Here is a 16,111-nt window from a genome sequence, read left to right as displayed (position 1 = left end):
AGTGTGCAAGTGTTGAGCATAGTATTTCGTATCTTCAGCACAATGAGGCTAAAGGCTTCAGGTGCGTTTCAGTGACATTTTTAGTGGTTTCTCTCATAGGTTTTTGCACCAGCTGTGGATAGTCTGGGGGGAAAAAAAAGGCAACAAGAGCGCTTGATTTTAAAAAAGTGCATATTCAGCTGATTGTGGAGGCTTAAGATCTCTGGGTACGGCAGCTTCCAGTGATCTTTGCAAACTTTCAATTAAAATAAATGAAAACATAACTGGCAGAAACTTTTCTTTCCCCCCCCCCCCCCCCCTTCCCTTTTGCTCTTTATTACTTCTGCCTTATGTTGAAAGGCCACTGATGGATCCATTTCTTTCTGGTCTGTCCCGATGTTTTCACATAATCTGACTTTGGCAGGCAGAATTTTCCTCTACAATCTAAGTTTATAATTTCTTTGTACCTGAGTGTTACATTGTATAAAGTATCTACATTTGCCTGTGGAGTTATCGTTACTCTATTTGGCTGAAGAAATGTACATAATGGACACATCAAAGAAATAATTAAATGGTGTAATGCTTTAAGAAGAACGCGGAGCAGATCTGTTGCTGGGTTCTGGAACGCGCACCCACCTTCTTGGGTGGTTTTGCTATTCCTGTTTTGAATCTTAAAAGGGAAAAAAACAGCTTCTGTTCTGATGACTGACTTGTGTGATGCAAGTTTGATGAGCTAAATCTGCCTTGTTCAGTGAAGGTAATGTGGTTTGACAGGACCTTGATTAGGAAGCAATCATTTCTGTTGATAGTAAACAGTTGGTCACTTTCAGCAGAGATAGGAATGCCGCCCTTTGTCTTGCATGGAGTATGATTTGTTGGTTCAAGTCCTGGTTAAATTCTAAAGGAAAGTGTGGGTGGAATGGGAGAGAATATAGTACCAGGAGTAGAAGTTTATGGTAGACTCCACAGTCCTTATAAAATTGGGGCTTTATTGTCTTGGCTGGCATTGAGACACAAAAGAGGGGAGAGACATTTTGTCTTTGGAAGCACTTGCAGTGTAAAGGACTGCAAAAGAAAGCTCTGGTTCCAAGACATACAGATTAGGATAACTGCTCCCTTACCCCCACCCCATATTCCTGTAAGATGAAGCAAAATTTATTAGCGTATCACAGACTGCTGGTTGGTGGAGAAAGACAGTGGTGAACATGAACATGAGCCTGATGAGTGAAAGTATTTTTAGGGTTTAATTCTTGATAAAAATTAACAATAGCTTTTTGTTACCATGCATGTGCAGTCTCAATGATTGTATGTTCTCTTACTGTAGTAAGAGGGATGTTAAGAAGTTAGAAAGGGATTCTAGGTAAGGAAGTTGTGCTTTGATTTTTATTTTCTTCTTACTGTGAGCTGGTCACTGTTACTTGGTGTGAAGGAGGTAATGCCACATGTGACAGGCTGAAAAAATGGAGTGTGTTGTGGAAACACTTATTTCTTCAAAGAATTATTGAACTAGAAATTAAGCAATGCTTCGTGCCAGAATGACTGTATGGTTTACTTGTTGAGGGTCTCATTCTGACAGCTTTATCCATGCAGGGGCCCAGCTTCTTGCCTGGTGGTCTTTTAGCCCCAGGGGGGTTACGGGTGGGTTGAGGGCCCAAGTGATTGAAAAAGTATGTCCCTGTTCAGGCTTGGGAATGTCATCTCCCACACTGCCAACTGGTTGCAGATCAGTCTTCTGTTACACAGCCTAGGAAGAGATAGATGTACATGCCTAATTTCTGTTCACACTGTTGCAGAACTAAACTTTGGCAGTAATTCAGATCACCAGTGCCAAGCTGACTAGGACTGAAAAAAATGTAACAAATTAGACCAGGTCTGTAGCTTGGACTTAGCGAAGCAATAAAGGTAATAAATTGTAAGGGATGGAAACAACATGTTGCTGGTATTCTTGTCCTCCTCATCTGGATGTGGTATTGATTCAGCTAATGGGCTGAATTAATTGACCCCGCCTCCCACGTGCGTTTGCTAGAGAGGCTACAGGGGAGGTTATATAAAGTATATGAACTCTAGCTGAATGCTTTTTTGTAAGAGGGAAGATAATTTTCCATTCTTACGTAATATTTTCTGGCAAGGCAAATTGAATATGGCTCCCTCTAGAGCCTGTCGACTTTGCAGTCTCCCTCTGCCTTTTTGTTCCTTTTTTTTCCCCACCATGTTTAAATACGGAGCACACTGTTCAGCTCACGTGGGTTTAAAAACAGATGTTGCACATGAATGATCTCCTGCCTCACAGCATGTTATGCAGGTACTGGACCATTGGGGTAAATTAGCTGTAGACAGTCCTTTCTGCTACACTCAAAATTGCATCTCTTTATGTGAACTTGGTATTTTTTTTTTATTTAAGGCTGAAAGAAGTACTCGTGCTCACTTACTCTTTCCCTCCTCCCTTTTTTTAACTGAAGAGAAACATTCTCCTTCTGCCCTTGCCAAATTATTTAGGAGAAGAGTGTAAATTAAAGCCATTTATCTTGAAATGTGCTATTGGAGCAGACTGTTTATACAAGTGTAAGAAATTGTAACGTAGTATTTGGTCTGGTCTGCAAGGAAAAGGTTTTTCTTTTTTCTTTCTTTTTTTAAATTTTTACATATGGGATATTGGTTATAATGTAGAAAAAAACTGAGGCTCCAGTTTACGCATCAATGTTTTAGTGCAGTAGAGGCAATGGTATTTTAATGAGGAATATGGTTTTTGTTGCAGTATTACTAAAATAAAGTTGTTACTAGTTTTAGAGTTACACTGTGATCAGTTTGAGACAGAATAGTCCATGCACATGGTCAAGTTTTTCTGGTTGGAGAGTGCTCATCAAGTGAATCCAGAATAAGCGGTTACTGGCTAATACAAAACTGTTGATATTTATCCATCAGTTGGTGGACGAGTGAGTCGGGAGTTAAATTACACACGGCAGAAGATTGGAGAAGAGGCCATGTTTAACCCCCAGCTCATGATCCAGACTCCACAGGAAGATGGTGCTAATGTACTAACAACAGAAGCACTCCGACAGCACCTTGACTCTGCGCTTCAGGCCAGCAGAGTACATGTCTATATGTACAACAGGTAAGGGGAAAAGCAGAAGTTTTCTTGATCATCTGTAACAGCTAAAAAGTGGGCACGTGCTTCCCTCCATATGTTTTTAAATGGTTGGCACTTCAGAGCCTTTCCATTGTGAATGTCACTGGTTTCTGATACTTGATGATAGCAGTGACAAGTTGGCTCATAACAAATAAGATGGGGCAAGCGGTGTTGGAAGACATTCCGAGAGTGTACCCCTATGAGCAGTGCTACAGTATCCAGCATTTGTCTTGGTAAAGGAGTGATGTCTGTGCTCTTAAACGTAGGACCTTATGGATGGGATTCCTAATATTGAAAATCCTTTCGTATTAGAGTTAAATTCACTCACTGACACCATCATGAGGTACATAATGACTGTGAACAGCGGTACAGGTTACTATGCTTCCAATAGTCTGGATACAAAGGGAAATGCAGGCATGTGGGAAATGGCAGTGGATGGAATAATAACTGTTTGATAACATAGATATAATAGAATCATAGAGGTGGCCTTCAGAGTGTCTGTGTGCACATACTGAAGGTTGGGAGTTGTGTGCTGTCCAACAAAAAAATAATAAAGGTGCACCTTAGGAAGGTACCAGCTTTGGGCTAGTGAGGTGTCTCCCTGAAAAGTGGTTCCTCCAGGGTTACTACTTACATGATGATGTGCCTAGGGGTGGTGCCTGCGAGGCATGAAGCCCTGTGTCTTTCAGCACATCTTTTCAGCACATTCAACTGATGCCTCAGTGAACTAATGCTGAGGCTCCAATTATCTTCTACCCAGCTCCTGCTTTGTCTAAAGCATTAGAAGTCGTGGAAGTTGTAATATAGCTGAAAAAGGAAGGCAGAAATCCTAATTTTCTTTTCTCCTGCATGTGTTGGTCAGCTGGGAATATTCTAGTCCTCTGAGCTGGAGCTCACTTCTCTCTCACTTGTGTCACTGAGTGATATCTTAAGTCACAAGCGGTCTCATTTATACAAAGATGGATTTCTGTCCCTTTAACATGTGTTGACTAGCCTGTTCATCCAAAAGCAGCTCCATTATTTTTAATGAGTTTTACAGAGAATGTGAGAATAACTGAAACAAATGCCTCGTTTGTAACTACAAAAAGAAAGGCCTTTGCTTTTTTTGTGAGGTGTAGTATATCTGCTGAATAATATTTGCCTTTCTCAATGACTTGCTGCTTGAGGCCAATACGAGTTGCAATTTTAAATGTCTTACATTTTAAAAATAACTTTTCAGTAATTGTGCAAAAAAAATTGTTCTTTATATTTCTTAGACAGTGGAAATTGGAACATTTGTGTTATAAATCAGGAGAACTCATCACAGAAGCAGGTTACATGGACCAGGTATGTGTAGCAGGCATTTAGTTATAAGATTTGTGTATTCTCATGATTCAGCTTGTGCTGCTTTGATTATATTCTGGTATAACCGTGTTTCTCCCTGTTCTGATTTTGACAGATTATAGAATATCTTTATCCTTGCTTAATTATCACTCCTTTGGACTGCTTCTGGGAGGGAGCAAAGCTACAGTCAGGAACTGCCTATCTGTTGTAAGCATGGTTTTTTATAACTTTCTGGTCTGACTGATTTTAATTGTATAAGTGTGTATGATTTTTCAGTTGCATTCCCACTGTTTGTTCAGATTCTGGTTTAACAGAAAAATAAAAGAGAAAGTGTAGTGTCTCTACAGTAAATATGCAGGGATTTTTTTTCCATTGAACAAAGATTCTCCTGTTTCTAAGAGATGATTTGTAGGCATTGATTTAAATCCTATGTTATTTTTCCCGTTCTGCTAGCATGCAAAATAAAATGTAAGTTCTGAATTCAAGCTTTAAGAATTTTATGCCTTTTTTTGCCCCTGAAATAAACTTTTTTTAGTGGGTTTGTTTGTTTTTCCATAAAATACAAAAATATTGATTGGCTGGGAACTTTATTCCTAAGAAAATGTCATGGGTTAAATCTCAAGTCTTCCTGAGGAATAAAGAACAAATCCTTTGCTTATGAAATCGTTAAAGAAACCATATAGTATCTTTTATGGGTGGTTTCTCACAATTTACAAGTGTGATATTATATGCCCTGAATCCTTTAAAGAGTTAATTGTTAATCTGTGCAGGCATTTTCTGTTAATTATGCAAGAGTTAGCATTTGAGTTATTGTTTCTGTCCTGGTTTGCATGTCTCTGTAAAAACAATTTGCAATGGCCATCTCCTAACCTTTAGTGTACAGTTTTAGATGGGGAAATAAGGGGGTTTGTGTTTTCTGGTTGGGAGATTCGGAATAATGACTTAAGCCTGGTTAAGCAGATACAGTGTGGTTTGAACCACAGAATAAGGCAGCCAAAAGCTTTTCTAGTCTGTCAACATCACAAATTCAGAAGTGGGGGGTGGGAGACGTGACGGTGATAGCGGTGACAGCCATGGTAGCAGGAAAGCTTGATGGTTGATAGTCAAGCTGCCAGGGCATTTGAAGGAACGCAGTATTGTTATAGATAAACAAAGATCAGCTATATTGATGGATTACATTTGCAAGATGATTATTAGACTAGCAAGAAGTAATCTGATACTATGAGAAAGGCTTTCTCTTTCCTCAGCCCTCTCTCTTCTTTCCCTCTCCCCTCCCCCCCTAATTCTTTGAAGCAGCAGTTGGCTACTTTTTTGTTATTCAGGTGCTTGATGATTTGTTTTGCTTTGCTTGTAAATTGACGTATTTTTAACCTGTGACTATTCTGTTTTATACAATAACTTTGTAAGAACTGAGTATTTTTGTTAAAATTACAACTGGGCTGCAAGAAAAGTACATAAGCAAATCTAATTAAAATGTGCCTTACATTTTATGAAACAACCTTACCAGAAAAGGTTTTAACTTGTAACAGAAAATAACTCAATTATTTGTGCAAATACGAATTTTAAAAGTATGTTTGCTTCAGTACTTCTTTTGTCTTTTTTGTGTGTATCATTTTCTGCTGATTTCTCTTGCAGAGGGAAGCCTCCTTTGCAGTGGATCAACTTTGACCCCTTAGAATTCTTGGAAGAGTTAAAGAAAATAAACTACCAAGTGGAGAGCTGGGAAGAAATGCTGAATAAAGCGGAGGTTGGTCATGGTTATATGGATCGACCCTGCCTGAATCCTGCTGATCCTGATTGCCCAATCACAGCTCCCAATAAAAATTCCACCAAAGTAGGTTTGCTTGTCCTTGTGCATATCTTTTCAAGGGAGGCCGGGGTTGGGGGGGAGGCCAGAGAGGAGAGAAGGTGGTACCATTTTCTTCCAAGCAATAATTAGTTTGTATAATTAATAATGAATTCTTGAGTGATGTCATTTTTCTGTTCCTGTTATTTGCTGTATGCTGTTAGCCCACAGTCACGAACTTCCCCTCATTCTGTGATGCCATGCTTAATCCCACATATTTAGAGTGAGAGTACAGTTGCAGCTACTGGCTGGCTGTGGCAATGCAGTGATGCGGCATTTCAGCAAACCTGATGCTTCAGACAGACACAGCCACTGCTGGAATACAGCTGCTGCTGGACACTCACACCACGCAGCAAAGCCTTCCTTCCAGTAGCGCCAGTTTTGTTGATTTTTGTGAAGAATTTGAAATCATGGGCCCCAATTTTATATATCCCTTTATCAATCACATCAGGCTTTGGAGAAATTGCCATCTGGTCAACAAGTATCTGGCTCATTTGTTCAACTTGATTTGTTGAACACATTTCTCTTTGTAGACCTCCTAGATTGTCTTTAATATCCGTTATTCTAGTACACTGGGTGTTGAATTAGGGTGTGAGTTTGTCTAAAGTTATGAAACTTATTAATTGCTTCTTTATAACTTTTTCTAGCCTCTTGATGTAGCCCTTGTTTTGAGTGGTGGATGCTATGGACTGTCAAGAAAATACATGCATTGGCAGGAGGAGTTGATTATAGGTGGTACAGTCAAGAACAGTTCTGGTAAACTTGTCAGGTAAACAAATGTTTAAAGAAAACTTCAAAGTTTTTCTTTGTTAGAGTTTGTTTTTTGGGGAACAGCGGGAGGATCATGCAAAATCTGCTGCCCTTCATGTGTATTATGAATCCCAGTTTAGGAGGACATGCCTCAAGAAAAGAGAATTTAAAAGAGTGATTAGGCAGTTGTTTAAATTTAAGGAGGCATCATTGCTTCCTGCTTCTAACCTCAGAATGATAGTGTACGTTGCTCAGAAAGCAAGCTTTTCCTGGCAACTTTGTTGTTTAGAATGTGTATGTAAAGCACTGAACAGTGTTTAAAGCACTGCACACCTTTGATCATGTTTTGAAATACGATCAAAGGAAAAAGGGAAAAAAAAAATTTGGATAATGTGCTCATTCATTTGACTTCTCTCAGAATTCCAAAATCTACACTGAACTTTTTGTTCAGGATCAATATAGAGAAGAGTCTATTTCTGTGTCCCTACATCTTGAATACAGTTTTGAGTGATAAAACAAACTCCTTTGTTTCAGACTTCTTGAAGAATTCTTGGAACACTGGACTTCAGTGGGGGAAAAACCTGTGAAATAGAACTGTTCTGAAAAATGTAGTCTATACTGAACTAAGTGAAGCATAATTCTTCCATATTTAATACCGAGAACTTTTACTAGAACTTTTACTATGAATTTTGACGTTTTTTACGTTCACACTAAACACTGATAAGTCTTTCAACAAGTAGCCAAAGAATATATTTTTAGTGAAAAATAAAATAGTTCTTTAAGCTTCTAAAATTGTTGGATACAGTTGCATACTGTGGAAATTCAGGATGGATCGTTATTGCCATTGTGTATTCCTCGCAGCTTGTCAGGCACCGGGAGTTTAATCTGGCATTTCTCTCCAAGGGATGAAAAAGACCAAGGTCTTCAAATGACAAATTGCCAACAGCATTTACAAGATCTCGTAGAAATAACTGTTCCTGTGGCACCCTCACAGTAATCTGTCTATCAATCATGATCTTTATAACTGATTTGTAGGGTTATATTCTTTGTTCCTGAAACTGATCCTATTGAAAATAATGGCAAAACTCTCATTAACTTCAGTGAAACCAGATTTAGCCTCAATACTGCATAGACCAGTACAGCTGCACCAGATACACTGTAGAATAATTATACTCTCTTCAATTTTAATACGAACATGTGCCCTATAAAATCAAGAACTCTTGCAAGCTCCCGTTAGGGTCTCATTTGGGACTTGATGCCATGAAAATAATTTCCTGAAAATGCTCATTTTATGCCTCTTCCTCCTCTCCCTTCTCTCCACGTCACAGTGCCCAGGCTTTGCAAACCATGTTTCAGTTAATGACTCCTAAGCAAATGTATGAGCACTTCAAGGGATATGAATATGTTTCACATATCAACTGGAACGAGGATAAGGCAGCAGCAATTCTGGAAGCCTGGCAGAGGATGTATGTTGAGGTAAAATGAAAATAACCTAGATATCAATCTATAAAGTCCTGCTGAGATCCACTGCCTTCTGTCACGGCTTTTTACAGTATGTCTTCAAGGAAGATGCTTAAACCAGAACTGAGTCATTGCCTCCCAGTTTTTAAGCCGATTTTTTTTTTTTTTTTCCAATTAAGAAGCTGCTTGGTTATTCACGTATGAGAAGCCATGAAGGTTTTGCTCTTTGCTGTCTGGGACATTTTTGCTTTGCTGGGGCCGAGAAGGAACCGAAGAGCTAGCTGGAATTTAAAAGCTTTTGGTTGGTGTGGTTATTCTAAAGGTGTCTGGAAAACATTAGCCAGCCATGGGCTGCTCTCCCAGCGCAGCCTGGGCGGGGAGGCTATGTGACAGTGCCTGGCCCCTGTGTCCCAAGCTCTGACCTCTGCTGCGCTGCTTCTGACCTCTGCGAACAGCCAGGCAGGGGGGAAAGAGGAGCACCCTGAAGAGATCACTGGCCTTGAGTTAAAGGCAAAACTCGTACTGCAGCAAATCTATGGTGGAGTTACGGGAAGAGGATTCAAGTTAAATGTTTGGAATGGGCTGGGAATGCAGTAGCCTTTCCTGAAGGATGCAAATTCTTGTCTGATAATCAGTAGCTTGCAAGAAATAATTACCAAACACATTTGTGTAGCATCAGCATAATCTCTGTGTAGGGTGTGGGCTTTCACGGGAACGTTAAGGCAAAAGCAGTTGATTTCAGATGTGCGCTGTAGAAGATGGTAATGAATTTTTTCTTTAGTCATACCAAGTTTTATTTTTCTTTTCATAGGTTGTTCATCAAAGTGTTGCACAAAATTCTACTCAGAAGGTGCTTTCCTTTACTACGACCACCTTGGATGACATCCTAAAGTCATTTTCTGATGTCAGTGTTATCAGAGTAGCTAGTGGCTACTTATTAATGGTAATAAAATAAATTTATTTAATTTTCTCTGGTAGTAGAGCAGGGCTTAAATATCTGCTTTATTGTTACCTGTCAGTAGTCCAGTTTGTAAACTTTTGCCTCAGGCTTGTCACCTGATCCTCTGTGTAACATCTGTGATGTGTCTATTCTGCTTAAAAGTGTTTGTAAGGATGTGTATTTTGGGTGGGGAGAGATAGCTGTTAGAGAAGGATCCATTCTAATATTTTGCTTTTTCCCCCCCAACTCCTTCTCTCCCCCCCCCCCCCCCCCCCCCTTGCTTTAGCTTGCCTACGCCTGTTTAACAATGCTGCGGTGGGACTGTGCCAAGTCTCAGGGTGCCGTGGGGCTGGCAGGAGTCTTGTTGGTTGCACTCTCAGTGGCTGCAGGATTGGGCCTGTGCTCATTGATTGGAATTTCCTTTAATGCTGCCACAACTCAGGTATTTAGGAGACACAAGTCTGCTGTTAAATTACAAGTACTCTGTTAGTAAACGAACACAACTGAATCTTTGAGGGGAAAAAAGCTGCAAAAGGATTTTGGCTCTAGATTCTTACTTGTGCCTTTTTCCTATCTCATAGCTTATGCTGTGAGAAATTAAGTGATCATGCTTCCAAATGATATTAAAGAAAAAGGCAGGTATCGTGTAGTTTGTATAATTACTAGATTCTGGGTTATTTGATTTTTCTGTGTCCCAATACGAGTGGGGGCATCCAGTTGTACATAAGAAGCTGCAGGTTTTGTCTTTACATCTGAATATATCAGGATGTTCAAATTCTGAGAATATTTTGAATATAACTTGAATTATTATCAGATATTCTTTGTCTACCCAAAACTTGAACTACTTTTGGTGGGATTTTGTACCTGTAAATGGTATGCTGCAAGTTCCTCAGCAGTATTCCAGAATAAAAGTTAATAGCTGTATTGCATCCTTTTGATTTTCATTTTACCCTTGGATTTGTGTACAGTGTAATGTAAAAGTTGCTTTAATTAGCCATTTAATGGCTAGCTGCATGGCAGATCATAAAACAACCTTCTTGGGTTTTGTTTGTTTTGTTTCTCCCCCAAGGTTTTGCCTTTTCTTGCTCTTGGAGTTGGTGTAGACGATGTTTTCCTTCTGGCACATGCATTTAGCGAAACAGGGCAGAATAAGAGAATTCCATTCGAGGTAATAATAAATGGGGATTTGGGGTAAGATAAAACAAAAGGCTTTGTATAGGAAAAGATAACTGTATCCAGAATTAATTAGTAGTGATTAAAAACCCCAGGTTTTTTCTCAATAGCTTTTCCTAGGGTCTAGAAATTCTTATTTCTGTCAAAATAAGAAATGATGGCAATTCGTGTGATCCTGGAATGTTTTGGAATGTTCACATTCTTTTTTTTTTTTTTTAATAGTGTCTTAGATTTATTTTGTCTTGAAAATTTAATTTATAGCTGTCATATAAAGGCTAATTTACATAATCCAAACTCTGCCCAAAATTTCAGTGAAAGTCAATGCAAATTTAGGAACAAACTCAAATACAAGTCTGACAATTAAATGATAGAATGCTTTTAATGGCAGAACACAAAAACGTTAAGGTGAAAAGAAAGAGAAGGAGGACAGCTTAGAAAATAAACATTTCTTTTTCTTTGTATCAACTGTTACTTTTACTTATTTGTTGTGGCCTTAAATTTGAGTTATTTTGTATATTTTTCTCTGTTTTTCTTTTCTGATGTTTATAATTGACCATAACATTTCAAAGCATAACGTATCAATGTTATGAAATCTAAGATGTCACTTTGATGATCCTTTCCTTTTATTGACTTTTTTACCCTGGGTCCAAAGTTTCATATCCAAAGTACCAACCATTTAAAAGCAATGTATATTTGCCCATTCTGTTTTTTACAAGCAGTGTCTCCCATGTGCTCTTTCCAGCTGGTTTGGCATGCTGACACTACAACCTCACTCTACTATAACCTCCATGCTTCAAAATAGCCTGTTGGGTTGGGAAAGTGTCATGTCTTTATCTTGATTTCTCTGTTTTTTGTGTGTGGTCCCTGGATTTTGGGTTTTTCTGTTTTGTTACATACTTCAAGATGTGTAGCTATGTTATGCCTCTGTGCTGTTAATACATGCTTATTTTGTCTGAAAAAGGAGAACACCAAGTGACTCCACTGGTAGAAAATATATCCTACTTAACTACAGACGTAGTTGATACGATGTCAGTACTCGTTTAGTTTTGTGTTCTGAAGCTAGAATCACTAGAACTTTGATAAAGTTCTGTACCCGCAAAAACCATGAGCACTTCGTGTGTCATCTGCTTTTCTCCTGAACAATGCACTTAGTATGTTGTTTATTCTCACATACTCTCAAATGCACACTTATATTCAGAATTTCATTGTAATAATTTTTCACTGTTACTGTATAGTATCTGTAGGATGACCCCTTCATTTGCAGGACGTCACCTTATTCACTTGACTTTTAAGATACGTCATTTGTTTTGCAGGACAGAACAGGTGAATGTTTGAAGCGAACAGGAGCAAGTGTAGCCCTTACATCTATCAGCAATGTTACTGCTTTCTTTATGGCTGCCTTAATCCCTATTCCTGCTTTACGAGCATTTTCACTCCAAGTAAGTTTATATGCTATTTTGTTAGCTCTTATGCGTAGTCCCATCATGGAAGGCCAGTGATGATACCTGTTAGTGGTAGTGTTAAGTGGTAGTGTTCAGTGCTGCTGCAGTTCACTGAACCAGTACGTGATCACTGTTTACTGTGGATCTGGGTAATAACAACTGCTGTCTGCCCTTGATTCGGCTCCTCCCGTTTCTCATGCCTGGAGTCTCTCGCATCCTGTTAGCAGGTGAAAGAATACCCTGCCCCATCACAGCTGGGTTGAGTGCAAAAACCAAGATGTATGCAACTAAGCAGAAACAAGTCTCCAGAAAGATTTGCATTCTCAAGAGGAGTAGACTGTACTGTTGTGTGTACTGTAACATTCCTCAGTAGGAGTTTAATCCTTTCATTCACGTTTGTCCAGTTTGCTGCTCTTAAAAACTGTAACCAAAGTGCAATGACAGCAGTGAATATGCATTTGTCATGTTAATTATTACTGCAGCAGTTCGTACGGCCTTGCTCCCAATGTAATTTTAGCAAACTTGGAGAAAACATCAAGAATTTTACGTTCCAACTGCTTTGAGAGAAAATGTGAATTTTGTGTGCTGAACCACGTATCGCTCGCTCTCCCTTTCTCTCTTTGTCTTCTTGTATTTGTTTGTGATAATATACCTTCAGGAATATGAAATATTAAGGATGCTAGAGAAAGCTTTCTTCCAAAAGCAAGGGCTCTTTGAAGAAAGCTCTGGGAATTTCTTCCCTGACACTGCTTTAATAGACAAGCAATTTATAGCACTGCGTGACCTTGGTGCAGAGCAGGCAAACTGTACTTTTTCAGTAGTTATTTTTCTTCTGCTGTAGCCTGGTGCTCCAATCATTTTTCATTCTCCTTGAGCCCTTGGCTACCCAGAGGAAGCAAGGGCTGCAATTTTTCTTAATACTTGTGGCAATTATTGCTGTTTCCAGAGATTTAAGTAGGCCTGCATTAAGCTGTAAAATGGTAAACTGTTTGCGATTACAGTTATGTTACCAATAAGCATAAATAATTTGTTTACCATTTCCTTCTCAATAGGGAATTTGGTAGTGAATAACAGAGAAAGTAAAGGCCTCATTAGTTTTCTGCATTGTTTAGCAGATGTCTGTGGCAACTAAAACTAGATCCTTAGTCCTGAATGGTTAGCAGTATTTAGCTCTACTGATTTCCCAAAACCTAGATGTCTCTTCTTACAGGTGACGTGACAGTGAATTGTTTTATTTTATGGCAAAGACCAATGTCAATGTGTGAAATGGTTTTTGAAGTGTAATACTCCTTCTGTTGGGAGAAGTTACTTATGTCTCCTAAATCTGTGGCGCAATTTCAAATATTCAACATGTACGTTAAGCAGCTAACAGGATACTGGAGATCTTCACTAGGAATCAGAGGACAAGGCTTGTTTTGCCAGGCTTTGTAGTACCTGTGCTTTACAAAAGTTACGTCAGCCTAAACGCATCTCATAAGAAGTACTCAACAGAGATGGGCTATTTTGTCCTAATCGCACTGCTAAGCTGTTGAGTGGGAGCCACTAAAATTAATTCTTTCTTATCTGATCAAATTTTGCTCAGCCTTTCTCTGTTCTCACTCTTCACATCAGAACATGACAGGTTGCCTTTGGAACATATGTGGAGGCAGCAGCTGTAATTGTTACTGTAATCTGAGTATAAGTTAAATATACCTTTCCTAAAGTCTTTTATTTTTGCTTGCTTCCACGCTATAGACTGAGTCACTGAAAGTTCAGAAAATGAAGTCTGCATAGCAAAATGACAAACAAAAAGTTTCCAGTAAGATTTCACCATATTCATGTATGAACAGGTTGATATTATTCAGAATAAAAACATCACAATCAAAGTCCTTTTTAAGGCAGTGATTAATATGGAATCTATGTGTAGGAATGTTTGGGTGTCCAGAAATTAATGTTTAAGTTGCTCAATCTTTTCTCACATGCATCTGTAATTTGTCTTTGCTTGCACATAGTAACCCCTTATATGTATATAAGAGATGGAAAAATGTGCAAAAAAAAGGCAGCTGGAAAGCTGTAATGAGGATTTATTTGTGCTAGAGCAATATATATAACTGATATGTATATAAGTTAGGAACCACTAAAATAACATCCTTTGTTGTTAGAAAGGAACATCTATTACTTGCTTTGCCTAGCTTCACCAGGTAAAATCAAAATCAGGTGCTACATTAATCACAACATTCAGAATCAGATAACCATGGCAGATTTTGGTGGGTGGTCTGTATTTATATATGGATTTCTTTATTTACAGTCTTCTTCCTCCCTCTCCCTCTTACTCAGGCTTGTTTAAACAAGAAGTCCTCGCCGTCTTTGATAGCTTCCTAGCAAGACTTAGAAAGCAATGAAATACTGCATTTACTTTTCACAGATGCTGCCTTCTTCTCATCTAGATAGTGAATTTTTAACAGATGGGCTTAAAAAAAGGATTGCTCTTGACCTTGTTTTGCTCTTCATTCACTTTTCTTAAGACATTGCAAGATAATTGTCAAAGTTTCCATAACTTTTGAGGCCCAGTATCTGTAAAATAACCCAGCTGCTGAGGGAGAGTAAATCGTTTCCTGTGTCTGCAAGCCCAACTTTTAGTTAGAAACTCAACATTTTGCATATCAATGCTTTCTTCTTTCTTAGCTTCTGTTCTGCCAGCTGAAGCAGTTCATTGATACCTCTGAGTTGTTCATTTACTTTATGGAACTCAAACACTGCAAGTCTGATGCTGTCTTAGGAGCTTGCTAGGGTTACTTCTTGCCGAGTTTTAAAAAGTGGAAATCAGTCCTTTTGAAAGTGAGATTTTTAAAATTAATCCCATTATGCAGATAGGGACTGTTTCAGCTTTTTCACCATATTAATTTTTTTCATTTGTTGATCTTATTAGCCCCTTATTTAAGCAGTTTTAGGGCTTTGAGATTCTGAACATGTCCCAAATACTCAGTCACGAGAGTCACCTGTAAGAGCGCACAGGACTTTGAAGGAGTAGGTCCTGAGTTTTCAGATGTGTTTCATTTCTTAAAACTGTGGCAGAGGAGAGGTTATCAGAGAAATCCACTGAAAGTTTTTGAAGTTTACAGTAGGAATGTCTTAAACATAGCCCTTTGTTTTGAGTATAAATGAAGGAAGGCAAGGCAGAGGGTAACTACTGCTGGACTGAATTCTTTCCTCAGACAGAGTATTCGGACACTATTATGGAATAAATTCTGCCCAGGAAAGAGAAGGTACAGCTTCACAAAAATTCATCTACCTCTTCTTCCTCACACCAGAAACTTCCTCCCCTAACAGCAGAGGAGTGGTGTGGATTCACTAATGAGCAGGGGTGGAACTTTTCCCAATAAGTCTTTAGCAGTAACTTTTTCCCTCACTGTGAGAATGACAAGTTTTTTTCCTAAATGTAAAAGTGCATTACCAGGTGGTGGTGGTGGGTTTGTGGAGAGAAAGAACGTAAGTTTTTAAGCTCATTCAGTTATCTTACTCCGCTGAAGTGGTTTGTCCCCCTCCTTTTACCCACGTCATTTACCTTTCCCTGCTCCTGACAGGAGAATTTAACAAGCAAAATTAAAGCCTCAGGGAAAAGGGGCGGGAGGGCAAGGGGGGATCCGAGGCTGTATGCTGTCAGGAGGGAGTTGCAGATAGGCAGCAGTAGGGTGGAAGTTTCCCTGACAGACCTCCTTGTCTGTTCATCACCTCTGGCTATACAGCAGGCCCGTTCTCCTTGGGTGGGCTGCCAGGAATGGCACATAGCAGCACATACCTTCGGCGGGGCCCCAGCCTACCAGCCTGGCTCGCGTCTCCCTTGCTGCCTCCAGCACAGACTGCCATTCTTCCGTCTCCATTAACAGTTGCGGCAGCAATAATATTTTTAGGCTGTGCATTATGAAAAGATGCAAAAAAGGGGAGCATGTTTCTCAGAAAGTGACCAACATTTTTTTCTGACTAATGGAATTTTTTTACTACTCTCTGATCTCATTTCACTGAATGCCTTCATTTTACACCCTTGAGTAGGCCCCATTTTATCCCTTCTAGGACTAATCTTATCTTTGTTG

General features: G+C 39.2%; 1 protein-coding gene across 3 annotated transcripts in view; it reads left to right on the top strand.

Moving 5' to 3' along the window:
• Positions 1-16,111, top strand: part of PTCH1 (patched 1) — a 74,689-nt gene that overhangs the window by 27,103 nt on the left and 31,475 nt on the right. For all 3 annotated transcript variants that reach the window (XM_076362114.1, XM_076362113.1, XM_076362115.1), the window contains exons 3-12: positions 2,902-3,091; positions 4,363-4,432; positions 4,545-4,636; positions 6,065-6,263; positions 6,923-7,044; positions 8,354-8,501; positions 9,298-9,429; positions 9,713-9,868; positions 10,496-10,594; positions 11,913-12,038. In XM_076362114.1, coding sequence (XP_076218229.1) covers positions 2,902-3,091; positions 4,363-4,432; positions 4,545-4,636; positions 6,065-6,263; positions 6,923-7,044; positions 8,354-8,501; positions 9,298-9,429; positions 9,713-9,868; positions 10,496-10,594; positions 11,913-12,038 — 1,334 coding nt within the window. The remainder of the gene's footprint in view (positions 1-2,901; positions 3,092-4,362; positions 4,433-4,544; positions 4,637-6,064; positions 6,264-6,922; positions 7,045-8,353; positions 8,502-9,297; positions 9,430-9,712; positions 9,869-10,495; positions 10,595-11,912; positions 12,039-16,111) is intronic.

This window comes from Aptenodytes patagonicus, chromosome Z (assembly GCF_965638725.1).
Source record: "Aptenodytes patagonicus chromosome Z, bAptPat1.pri.cur, whole genome shotgun sequence".
Lineage (NCBI taxonomy): Eukaryota > Metazoa > Chordata > Aves > Sphenisciformes > Spheniscidae > Aptenodytes > Aptenodytes patagonicus.
The sequence above is the reverse complement of the archived record's forward strand: the minus strand, read 5'-3'. Positions and strand labels throughout refer to the sequence as shown.